Source organism: Sceloporus undulatus, chromosome 3, assembly GCF_019175285.1.
Source record: "Sceloporus undulatus isolate JIND9_A2432 ecotype Alabama chromosome 3, SceUnd_v1.1, whole genome shotgun sequence".
Classification (NCBI taxonomy): Eukaryota; Metazoa; Chordata; class Lepidosauria; order Squamata; family Phrynosomatidae; genus Sceloporus; species Sceloporus undulatus.
The window spans coordinates 47,006,096-47,018,312 of NC_056524.1; the positions used below are offsets into that span (position 1 = coordinate 47,006,096).

Genomic DNA, 12,217 nt, shown 5'->3' on the forward strand with positions numbered 1-12,217 from the left:
CGTCTCACTCTATGTAAGTCACTCTATGACTGAAGGAGCAAATAAATTCACAAAGCACAAAAGAACAATAATAAACCTAGCTGACGAAGTTGAGTTGGGATGCTGGGTTTATACAGGTATTACACCATAAAGCAATAGAACAAGCACAATCTACATATGATATATGCGAAAGGAAAGGAGAAAGTTTAGTGATGTCACCCCACACTCACATACATTCTAACAAATGCTGCACACAAGTCTCTCACGCCTTAGTGTAGCAAAGTACATGGTCGCCTCTGTACTCCAGGAACACCTAGGATTTATATACTGTTCTCAAGTCTCACTAGTATAACTATTCAAAATAAATTTTGGGGGGCTGAACTGCATCTCCCTCCTCAAGATTCAATTCTACCGCAACTGCACATAACTCTGATACGGTCTCTCTTTTTCACTTGTAGGGAACAACAAAGGAAGTGCTTCATTCTGTTCAATGGATGTTCGATGAGACCAAGAGTAAAAAATGTATGTAACACATTGTGAGAAATATTTATTTCTGAAAGGGCTCTACTGTCTTAACAACTTGATATCAGTCTGGACATTTGAAATACACTAACCTTGCCCATCTGCAAGCTATACTGATGAAGACTCAGTTACACAGAGAGAACTGACAACTCTGCTTCCATATTGGGAATACAATTATAAAATATTATCATTAAATCAACTCCACATACATTGTCATTACTTCCTCATTATGACATTAAACATTAAGACTACAGTATAATGGAATAAAAAACTGATTTACATTCCATTTTCAGCAACATTGTTTAGTTTATATAGTAATTGCTGCTCAGCTATACACCAGAGAGTTGTAGTTTTGAAATTAATATCATATGTGAACAAATAATTCAAAATGACTCCAAAATAAGGTAACAATGGCTGTAATCCTAAAGTTAAAGGCAAACAAGTTTCAGTGGGTTCCTTCTGAGTAGACACACTTAGTGTTAGTACATTTCACAGCTATTTGCATATTATTCTAGAGTGTGCACAGTGGGATGTGGAGCAAGCTTTGAGTGCGCACACACCTAGCTCATCATGCATAGAATCTTCAGCCTATATACATACAAGCCCAACAATCTGGCCTATATCCTTCTTTCCATCTTTTTTCAATAGTATACAATTCAGAATAAGTCCTATTTACATACTTTTTACAGCATTTAGCTTTTTAAGACAATAAAAGCAGGAGGGAGTATATAATATTTACAACCTGTGCCAAAATATGAGCCAAATATCTTTGCTTTTTGGTTCTGAGGGAAGTCCGTTGGGACTCTTCTTTTTCAAAATTATTACGAATAAGTTATTACATTTGGTGAACTCTTATTAAACTTACTTATAAGGATGATTCACAGCAGTTATTAAAAGAAAAGTATACCCCACTGCCAAGCTTCCTTTTCTCACACATCAGCATTTTTAACAAACCAAATAAAGTTTATTAAGTACTGATTTATATGAAAAAAAACTGAGAGAAAGATGATTTTGTGACTTTGATCAAGACTTCCATTACCTCACAGTGGAAATGCACATGTTCTACAGTAATGTTACCTATTGTAAAGTGAGTTTTGTATCAAAGTAAAAGATAACTGGAAGCCAAGATGCAGCAGACCCATGGATTTATTAAAAAAAAGGATGGCAAAATATTTTTAGCTTTGGGGCATCTGAGTTCCAATAAACTGAATCTCCTCTCTGCAGCACTATCATGAAGGTCCCGAAAAACAGAGATGTCCATACCATACTGTCTGACTGATGTAAAAGAGTTGCTTAAAATGCCTCATTTCAGGCAAGGCAGTTCACCTTCTCTAGCTAAAAGTACTAATATGGCGTTTGAGAAAGGCAAAGAATGAAAACCATCTCAGGAAAGGACTTAAAACCTAGTTAAACGCTGGAATTTGCTAGGTTAGTTAATTCTTATAGTGCAGGGGTAGGCAACCTGTGGCCCGTGGGCCGGATGCGGCCCAGCGAGGCCTTGGGACCGGCCCCAGCCCGGTCCTGCCACCGATTGCCGCCGGGGCCTTTGGGGGGCAATTGTCTATAGAAGCCTCAGAAACATGCATTTATATTAACATTTTTTAAAAAATCTGCAAATTTTTTCACGTGTCCTCCATTTTTTTAAAAAAAGTGTCTTCCATTTGAAAATTTTGTCCTACATTTGTCCTGGTATATATATATATATATATATATATATATATATATATATATATTATTTATTTTTTGGCTTCGGCCCCCCAGTTGTCTGAGGGACAGCAACCTGGCCCCTGGCTCAAAAAGGTTGCCTACCCCTGTTATAGTGCCATCAGACTGGATGATTGCTCCCTACAGCTGAGTATAAAGGGGGCAATCCATCTTTCTTACTGGATTTTATTCATTTGCTAACTAAACTTAACAAAAAAAAAGTGTTAAGGAATGATACAGCCAAGTATTAGTTATTCTGTAACGGTGTGATGTTAAACACCACCAAATACAAAGAACAGGCAAGCAGGCAACTGCATTCACTGTTTTGTTCTTAAGGAGAAGCATCTCAGCAAACAATAGCAGCACAAACTATGTAACTACATCAGCTGCTTAATAAACCTTGACAAGCGACAACCTGTAGGCTGAGGGTCCTGTGAGGAGCCCTTAGGGGAAGACTGATCAGAGCTGGAGGACTGTTGTGCTGAACCCTCAGCTAGCTCTCGCTGTCTCTGCTGTTCAGCCTTCTTAAGCCTCAGTCGCTGCAGACCCCTACGGAGTATAGCTAACTCAGGCGCCATTAATTCTGACAGACAGGAAAAAAAGGGTGTAAAAAGAAACAGACATAGAACATAGGATAAAAAGAACATAAAGACTAAAGTATGAGGTAACAGATACCAAAAAGAGGAATAAAAGCAGCAAAATTTCTTTTTAAACAATATTACGAATATTCAGCCTTGATATAAAATGCGGCTATTTATTATAGGAATTATGAAATTCAATATTCAAGCTTCATAGCTCCCCTAACACATAACCATTTAACCAATTAAGTTAAGAAAAATGTAAAGAAAAAAAATGGTGGAACAACAGCAGCAGCTACAATGGTATGAAACAAAAACACATAACTCCCTGTAGATCTAATGGATGGTGCCTTCTTTTGAAATCTTTTTTTATTTGAATTGTCACACCAGTGTGATAAAAGGAAGGGGAGAGAACTGAAGCCTGGCTAGTGAAGTTCTTAAAATGATAATTGATATCCAAGTCTCAGTTTTTAATTCTAACTGAAAGATTTTCATCAAAAAAGGGGATATATGTTCCTTACTTATTCATACTAAAATATTTAGCATAAAGGGAAGGAACATATGAAATACAATTGAAACTAGGAAGCCATTTTAAGTCAAATGCTGAAATGGGAAACCTTTACTCAAGAGTTAGCTGAGGCTGCTTTCTTTTCCCCTCAAATACACAAAGAGAGATGGAGGGAGAGACAAAGTAAGAGAAGCTTCTGCTATCACTTTCTATGTAACTTATGAAAGCATGCAATTTTTTTTCATTATAGAGTACAAAGCAAGTACTTAGGCAATTGCCATATAAGTGGCTCCATCTATGCACCCGCAGCAAAAATTCCCTACTTCCACCATTCTTCCCTTGTGAATACAGTATATTAAAGCGTTATCACTTGAAGATTATCTCAGTGGGTGGAAGGAAATAATTCCAAAAATTCTGCAGAAAATGGTTTAGATCCAATTTAACTTCCTTAGCCCAAAGCACTTCTGCTTATCCAATCTGGATTACCTGTTTTACCTATTTAGTGATTTTTCAGAAATCACTAAAAACTAGGTGCACCAATTTACACAAACAAAAACACTGCCCATTAAGACAAAGCAGTGAAACAAGTAACTGTATCACAAGACATAGATGCAGATACAATTACTTGTATCACTTGTTTTTTAAAAAATAATAATAATATTCTATTTCTTGCTTTTAAAATAATGCAATACAATCTTAAAAAGCTATTCTTATACAGCTCAGAGCATAATAATGTAACCTGTTTTACTTGCAGGCATCACCTTTTGGTTTTTTGCTAAACAGATCAAACATTGCTCTTTCAGAAAATATCGATAGTGAGTAAGAAGATGAAGTACAAACTCACATGTAGACTTTGTTCACATTGCTGATTTTTAACACAGTGGGCCCTTGGTATCTGCTGGGGTTTGGTTCCAAGACATGTAATACACACACTCATGGATAGTGAACTAATGGATGCTCAAGTCCATTATAAAAATGGCATAGTAAGATGTCCTTTATATAAAATGGCAAAATCAAGGTTTGCTTTTTGCATTTTTAAAAAATATTTTCAAGCAGTGGATGGTTGAATCCATGGATGCAGAATCCATAGATACAGAGGGATGACTGTATGCATTCAATATTAGAGAAGATTAATTGTTGTTTGAGTAATGTGGGCATGCATGTATATAGCAAATTTACTGTTTCTTAATGAAGTCTGTCTACACTGGAATTTACTGTTGTGTTATGCACCATAGTTCTAATGATCTGTTTGCTTAAAACGTGACTAAAATTGCAACTCATTTGAGTCTAATCAATGACAAGCCATTTTTAACGAATCCTATGCAAACATATTTTGAAGGGGATTAAATTGAATCACATACTTATCTTTTTAAGAAAAGACTACATACTGTTTGGAAAAGTCTGGCTGTAACTGATACAACACAGTTAATTTACTAATTATTTGGAAGGTAGGAAGGAAGGAAGGAGAGGAGGATGTTGCATTTAGCCTTCTATGTCAGAGAGCTCTGGTGCCACAATAAACTGAAGTTTCCAGGATTCCCTATCACTGAGCTAAGGCAGTTAAAGCGGTCTGAAACATGATTATTTCTGCAGTGTTTTTTTACCTATCACATTTGTGCTCTGGAAGACAAAAGCTCTTACATGGGTAAATAAAAGTGACTTGAGTACATAGTAGCTACTTTCTCAATAGGACTTTATTAACAGTATAAATATTTCACATTTACAAATCTGATGTCCATCTGGAGCAACTCCACATTATAACTGAACAAGTTATAGTCAGAAAAGTCAGTCAGAAAAGGCTGTGATGACTGGGTATGAAAACTGATTTTATAGAAAGATCTTTTTAAAATTTTAAGGGAAACCAATTCTTTCTTAATCCATTTGATGGAACATACTTAACAATGCCCATATATTGATTTTAAATGTCTTTTTTTTACTTTGAAAAACTGGAGAGACTTGAAATGGAAGATCCAGGTTCAAAGAATCACTAAATCAGTTCCTAGATTTCAAGGTGATTTAAACTTTGTGGGGTTCCCCCCCTCCAATGCTATATGGCATTCTGCTTTTTTAACAGAAGTGGGCAGTTTTCAAGCAATTCAGGATACCATTTTGAGGTGGGGGGTGTTGTGTAAAGCAATAGTCCACAGAATTAATTGGACTAGTACAAGCCATTTACCTTAGTTTGGGATACAGTGCTTTTCAATCTAAACAAATAATACCTATACTCAGACTGAGAGAGGCAGTAAGAGGGAACTTGTACATTTGCAAAAATGGAAAGAAAACACATGCTGTTTAACAGCCAGGACTGGATTAACCATTTGGACAAGCATATGATGGCTTTGGTCACTGTCAAACATTCCTTCCTCCCACTTTGTTGCTTGTCCATAAATGAATTGTCTTAACCTGTAGAACAGTAGTCACCAAATAAACTTACTCAGATGTAAAAATGCTAGCAGAGGATGAAATGCATTTGAGATATGCAGGGACTCTGGAACATAATTCTTAGTAGAATGTTCAGGCATCATGGCCCAGTTTTTCACCTCCAATAATGTATTGAGTGTTTCTCATGGAAATGCCATTTGCTGTGACACGCTGACATGTGGTGTGCATCCAAACACACAAAGGATACCACCACATCAAATGTGAATTGGATCTTAAGATGGTTTCAAATTTCATTCCTACAACCAAGCAACTAAAGAACTTCACGACATAAATCTGAAATTATATTGATCCAAGGTATTTTTTCTATAAAATGTGTAGGATTTTTTTCAAACACATTTACACAGTTTCCCCTTTCTAGAGGTTTAAAATTTAAAAGTAATTTTTCTGTATCATCATCCTTCAGTGTTGAAATTGGCTCACAACAACTTCACACAATTTACAAATCAACACTGTCTTAAAATCAGTCAAACAATGAGTAACAGTGGCCTGTTACAGACAGGCCAAAATAAAGCTGCTTCGAGTCACATTGGAAGTATGGTATTTCAATGAAGCATGAGTCCTAAGGGTCCAAAAGCCACACCAAAGCTGCACTCCAGTCCTTAGGACAGGAGCGTGGCTTTGGTGTGGCTTTTGGACTCTTAGGACGCATGCATCATTGAAATACCATACCTCCAAAGTGACTCGAAGCAGCTTTATTTTGGCCTGTCTGTAACAGGCCAGTATAAAACAAAAGTGTACAGAACTAAACTATTACTCTTTCCTATAAATCCTGTGGGTTGTACCTTATATCCTGAAGCTATTACATTAGCAGAAGTCTCCGCTCTTTCCCATCCTCTATTATTGTGCATTCCTGCCTAATAGATACTTTTGTTACCATTCATTCTTTCCATTTAAATCACACATGTCTTGATTCAACTGAAAAATGTTGAGAGGTTAAGAGAAACCTAAGCATGTTCTGCAACACATTCCATACACATGCTAGTCTAGTTCTAAAGGGGAATAACTCTACAGTGAGCTTCTATTTCTGATAACTGAGAATCTGTGTTCACTATTGCTAAAGCACACTGAAGTCCAAGTACTAATAAGGTGATACATATATGTGAGTAGAGAAGCTTGGTACCAATAAGTCTTGGAAAATGAAGTAGAAAAGGTGCAAGGGGAAACAGCGTTTCTTTTTTTCTTTTTCTTTTCTTTTTATTGTTTTAAACGTTATGCAAAGGCTGCATAAACCAAGAGGAGACAGGAACTTAAGAATATGATTAATGGAAACTTGGTGCCAGTCCACATGAATTCACTGAGAAGAGAGAGGAAGCACCTCCATTCATAGCAATATGTCTTCCTGGTTCATCAATTATGTGCAGAGTGAAAGATGGAAAACGCCTCTGGGGAAATATCCTCCAAGCTGTGAAACACAGTGCAATCCAGGTTTCAAAACTGACTATTGGCTTGGGTGAGGAGCTAGTGAGAAAATGGGAGTCTGCAAAAGCAATGAGACAGGTGCAGGAATGTGGTGTATGTTCATCATCAAGGCCATCAACTCTAGAATGACATGCACATCTTTCACTTACATGGTCCAAGCACAATGCATGCAGATAACTGTCTCTACAATCTGTTATTGAATTTCAACCTGGGAGAAAATGAGACAGGAACTGAAAAGGGGAATATCACTGAGAGGATGAGGAAGACAATCAAAGATGGGAGTTTGAGTCTAATTGTTTTTCTTATGAAAAGTAAAGTCCACCCTTGCCTTATGTGGGAGATCCGTTCCACTGCCCCCCCCCCCCCCCCCCCCCCCACCCGTGTGTATGCTCAAGCCCCATTACATATAATGGGGCTCGTGTACGCTGTGTAAGTTGGAAGCCACCTATAACGAGCCCACGTATGGCGTGGGCTCACTGTACAGTAGTTATCAGAGGATTGGGAATATCTGGAAAAACCCTGTAAATATTGTTTCACAGATGGAGAATGCTTGGCTGAAGCAGAAGGAGACTGACAAAACTCAAGTAGACATTTGCGTGTGCTGATATGACTGGTGGAGACCATATTTCTTGGTAGTGGTCCTCATTTTTTGAGTATGCTCTTATTTCTCATTTGTGGAGGCATGAAAAAGGCCCCCTTCAGTGAATGGAAGGTCGTCAATGATGGCTCTAGTTTCAGCAGACACATAAAGAAGGATGCCAGATGTGACACCTTAAAAGCAATTGCTGCAGCAAAAAGATTTCAGCTGCATGCTGATCTGTAATGATTTGCTGAGCACACATAGTGCAATATTCAAGGTAGAAAGCAGAAGCAGCCTTCTTATCCTCCTCAGGCAGCCTTCCAAGAGGTGCCCATAGATATTATTGTTATGCCCCCATACAAGTGTGAAAGTTAGTGATGTGAAGTGAGAGCACTGCAGTACTATAGGTTTTACAACCCATGGATCAAACTTGTCCTCTTCTTTGTCTCCAGGTGAGGTAGTGTGACTTACATGATGGTTCAGAAGTGGCTGCCTCCACAATGACCAAGTCTGGCAATTGGTGTTTGAAAGGAATGACACAATTGAAATCTTGGGAGAGATACAGGTTGTCAATATGGTGTTATGTTGGTTCAATAAATAAAGCAGGCAGAAATGGAACAGTGGCTGGAGAGTGAGCACTGGTGTCAATACAGTGAAAAATTGGATCAGTTGTGGTAGGAGACTGCTAAATATCTAGTTCCAAAGCCTTAGCCATTTTTAGCACCTGGTCAGACTATGAATGAACACTGTCCAGTGGAGATGGTGCGTTGGCCACTGTCAGGTTGGGTGACTGATTTGGTGGTGGAGGAGGAAACAAAGAGTTGGAATCTTCTGAGCCACAGCTTGAAGAAAGAGACGAGGGAGAGTGACTACTCATTAATATAGTAGAAGAAAGGAGAGTTGCAGAAGGAAGACAGTGCTGTGGAGTCCTTTCTCTCAAAACAGATGCTGATGGAACAATCTGTGGTTGCAAAAGTGGAAGGGGGGGGGGAGGAGATGGAGCCAGAGGCCTCATATCCACTGATCTAGTGGAAGCTGGTTGATCTAGAAGAGATGGCTCACCAGATGGGAGCAGATGGAGGTGGATGCAGAAGAGATACAATGGTAGGGCTCTTTTGACCACTGGGCCTTGAAATTCAGCAGATGCATAACAGATCTGGGTGATGGTAGATATGGGTAATAAAGCATGCACCAGCTCCTATCATCATACAGGTGGTAACTGTCACAACCCAGTGGAGGATGCACCCAATAGTCATCACAATACTACTCCCATTGGTGGAGGTGGGGAGGATGAAGAGGAGGAGGAGCATCTGACAAGAGATAGTTTTTGCAGGGTACTAGGTGAGTGCTGAATTGGCAATGGAGTGGTACATTAGCTTCTTACTGAGGTGCATATGGAAGATTGATCGAGCACTTCACCCTCTGAATGCAACCCCCAACACTGGACATCTGTTGCGTTCGACTCCAGGAGAAGAAAGTCTTCTTCCAAGTGTTCTAGAATAGGAACAGGAGAACCAGGCAGAGACAAGCCCAAACACACATTGTCAGGGGTAAAAGCAACTGGAAGAATTGAAACAGACAGTAGTCAGACTGATGGTATTAGACATTCTTAGTACAGTGGACCCCCAGTGGTTACCAAAATTAGTTTATGCTCCTGTCCCATTGTATACAGTTGGGTGGTAAGATGGTGTTCCTTATATAAAATGGAAAAATCAAGGTTTGTTTTTGGAATATTTTTTGTTGTGGAATATATTCAAACCACGGATGGTTGAATCTATGAATGCGGAATTTGTAGACACAGAGGGCCAAGATATTCAGACAAGCCCTGGATATCTTGTGATGAAACAATGGGTTGTTTAAAGGAATATACAATTCCTTGGATTTCTTCTTATGAATTGAAGAATCATGAGCAGTAGGGATTTCAGATGGAGCCTGCATGAATTTACATGGCACTGATGAATTTAAGCAGGGCCAGGCTGAATCCCAAGTTGATGGTATCAAGGTTCTCTGATGAACAAGCAAAGTTTTATCAGTACTAGTGCATTCCATCAGTACAGCAGATGGTGAATCTGATGGTACCAAAGGACATGAAGCAATGCCTATGAAAAGAGGCCTGTTTGTGTGACAAAATCAAACTTGTTAACAGCTGACTCCCAAAGAAGAGCTTTAACATCCGATGCCCTGCTCCAGCAGGCTTGGTGGAAAAAGGCTCTACAATGGGAACACTTATCCACGTAGATCTCCCACAAACAGAGGTGACACTAAATATAGCTGTTCACCTGGGGGATCTTCTTTCCAAAGGAAAAACATCTCTTACAGTATATTGTAGATGCCATCAACTGGCAAATAGTCCAGAAAAAACAGAAGAGCAGCTGTGACGGCAGATAAAAGAGAACTGAGGATGTTTGAGCAAGAACCATACTGCAAATGTGCAGTATGGTGCAGGCCCTCAGCCAAAGAGATCTAGCTGCAGGAGTTTCTGAAGATGGTCTGCAGAGGCAAAGAGGTTCCTATGTGTGTCACCAGAGGCCATGAAGAACCATTGTTTCATAGGGTACTTAACATAATGAGACAAACTGCAATAGCCAAGATCCAAAGGGACAGAGAACTATTGCATATACACAAGTATATGCAGTCTAAGTCTAGAAATTTTAGTCAAGTAATCTGCCCAAAAATTAGGTTGACTTATCCATGGGTCTTTATAGTTACTGTACCTTAAAACCTTTGACATGACTGTCTAGGGGGAGGTGCTCATCTCTGTTACTAAGCCAAGGGATCCAGCATTGTCAAAGACAACTTTGTGGTCATGTGGCCAGCATGAATGAAAGCCAAGGTGCACAGAACACTCTTACCTTCCCAGCAAAGTGGCACCTATTTATCTACTTGCACTTTTACATGCTTTCGAACTGCTAGGCTGGCAGAAGCTGGGACTACTGATGGGAGCTCTCTGTCATGTAGTGCTTGGTCTTGAACTGCTGATCTGCCAACCTTGCAGTCATCAGAGTTGGCGTCTTAACCACGAAGCTGCCGCATCTCTTATCAAAATAGGACCAACCCCTTCTCTAAGTAGAGCGGTGAAAGGCGAGAGCTTAGTCCATCCCTGGAGAACCTAAAAGAATCAATGAAACCCTCTACTATCCACTTTGGCACTGCTTCTGGACTTCAGGGAAATAGCAGTGTTCTTTGGAATCATTTTTCTTTGCTTCACCCTTCACATCATTTGTTACGTGCCCCTAAATTTTACCCTTGATTTATCCATGGGTTATATCAAAATCCATAGTCTTGTCCCCAAACTCTGCCAACAACATATACATGAGACTGACTCATACGTGAGTATATACAGTAATATTGTCTCTCTAAAGGGTCTTTGTGCTCAGATTTCTTAAACAGTAAAGGCCCCATGCTACAAACCAAGCAGCTTTTGAAAATGAAAGGAATTTGAAAAGTTTGTGATATGTCATTAGTATCAAAAATAATTCCATGGAGCATGCCCAAGCCTCTGGGCATATACAAAAAAAGATCTAAAATACTGCTTTGGATCCCACTCAACATTTCTGCTTTCCCCATGGTATTACAGAGTTCATCATATCAGCTCTCACCAGCCTAAGTTATTAAATGGAGTTACTTCAGATTTAATATATTAGCTGTGTAAAATAAATCTAGCAATTACCACAGTCAGGTAATTTCTAGGGGAAACTGTCACCCAAATATTTGGGAAAGGATAAAAACCAGGAATGATTCTTTTAACATTCAAAACGTGTTATAAAGCTTGGGAAGAGTCTTAGTAATAGGGGAAACAGAACTAGATATTCTGTGCCCTCCATTCGGGAGGCAGAAAACATCCGATGACTGTGTTGTAGCAAATTACAGCTAAACTTTGAGTTAGTTTGAAATAGTAGTCTTTAAAACTATGAGATAAGTAATACCACTTGAGCTTCCATTATGGGAGGAACACAGATTTCTTAACAGCCAAATACATAAATGTATTGAACACTGTATATAATGAATCTCCACTCCAATAACAAGCATTTGACAAACCTATACAGACTGGAAACACAAGTTACACCAGAGGTACATTTAATATTATAGCATACCAGATTGCTGGAGGGTTGGTGGTGCAGGGGTCTCCAAGGAAGGTCTTTGTTCGTTATCAGGAGATGACAATAAGGACGTAGAAGGAGGACTTTCTGTTGAGGAAGATGTTGAGGGAGCTTGAGCTGACACTGTAGATGATGATGACTGCAGCTGTTCAGGACCATCTACTTCCATCTGGGCCTCTGTTTCAGCACTTGCCAAGACAGTGCCAGCAGCAGTGACATCTGATCTACTAGTTCCACCTTTTAACAAGAGCAGCAATATTAACATTGTTAAAAAGGAAAACCATCATGGAATACTACTTATTTGACACAAGTGTCTTTAGCACAGCACATTAATAGAATGTGGCACTTCTGGGCTTGCAGCCTTAAAAATATTCTATTTTATTTT

General features: G+C 39.1%; 1 protein-coding gene across 6 annotated transcripts in view; it reads right to left on the reverse strand.

Moving 5' to 3' along the window:
* The window catches only part of DCAF6 (DDB1 and CUL4 associated factor 6), a 67,956-nt gene that overhangs the window by 30,714 nt on the left and 25,025 nt on the right, over positions 1 to 12,217 (reverse strand). For 4 of the 6 annotated variants that reach the window (XR_006102878.1, XM_042457569.1, XM_042457567.1 and 1 more), the window contains 2 exons: positions 11,827 to 12,069; positions 2,621 to 2,788 (listed from right to left, as the gene is read on the reverse strand). Coding sequence is in view for 5 of the 6 variants with exons in the window: in XM_042457569.1 (XP_042313503.1) it covers positions 2,621 to 2,788; positions 11,827 to 12,069 (411 nt within the window). In the remaining variant the exon portion in view is untranslated. The remainder of the gene's footprint in view (positions 1 to 2,620; positions 2,789 to 11,826; positions 12,070 to 12,217) is intronic. The other 2 variants (XM_042457570.1, XM_042457571.1) reach the window with 1 other exon arrangement.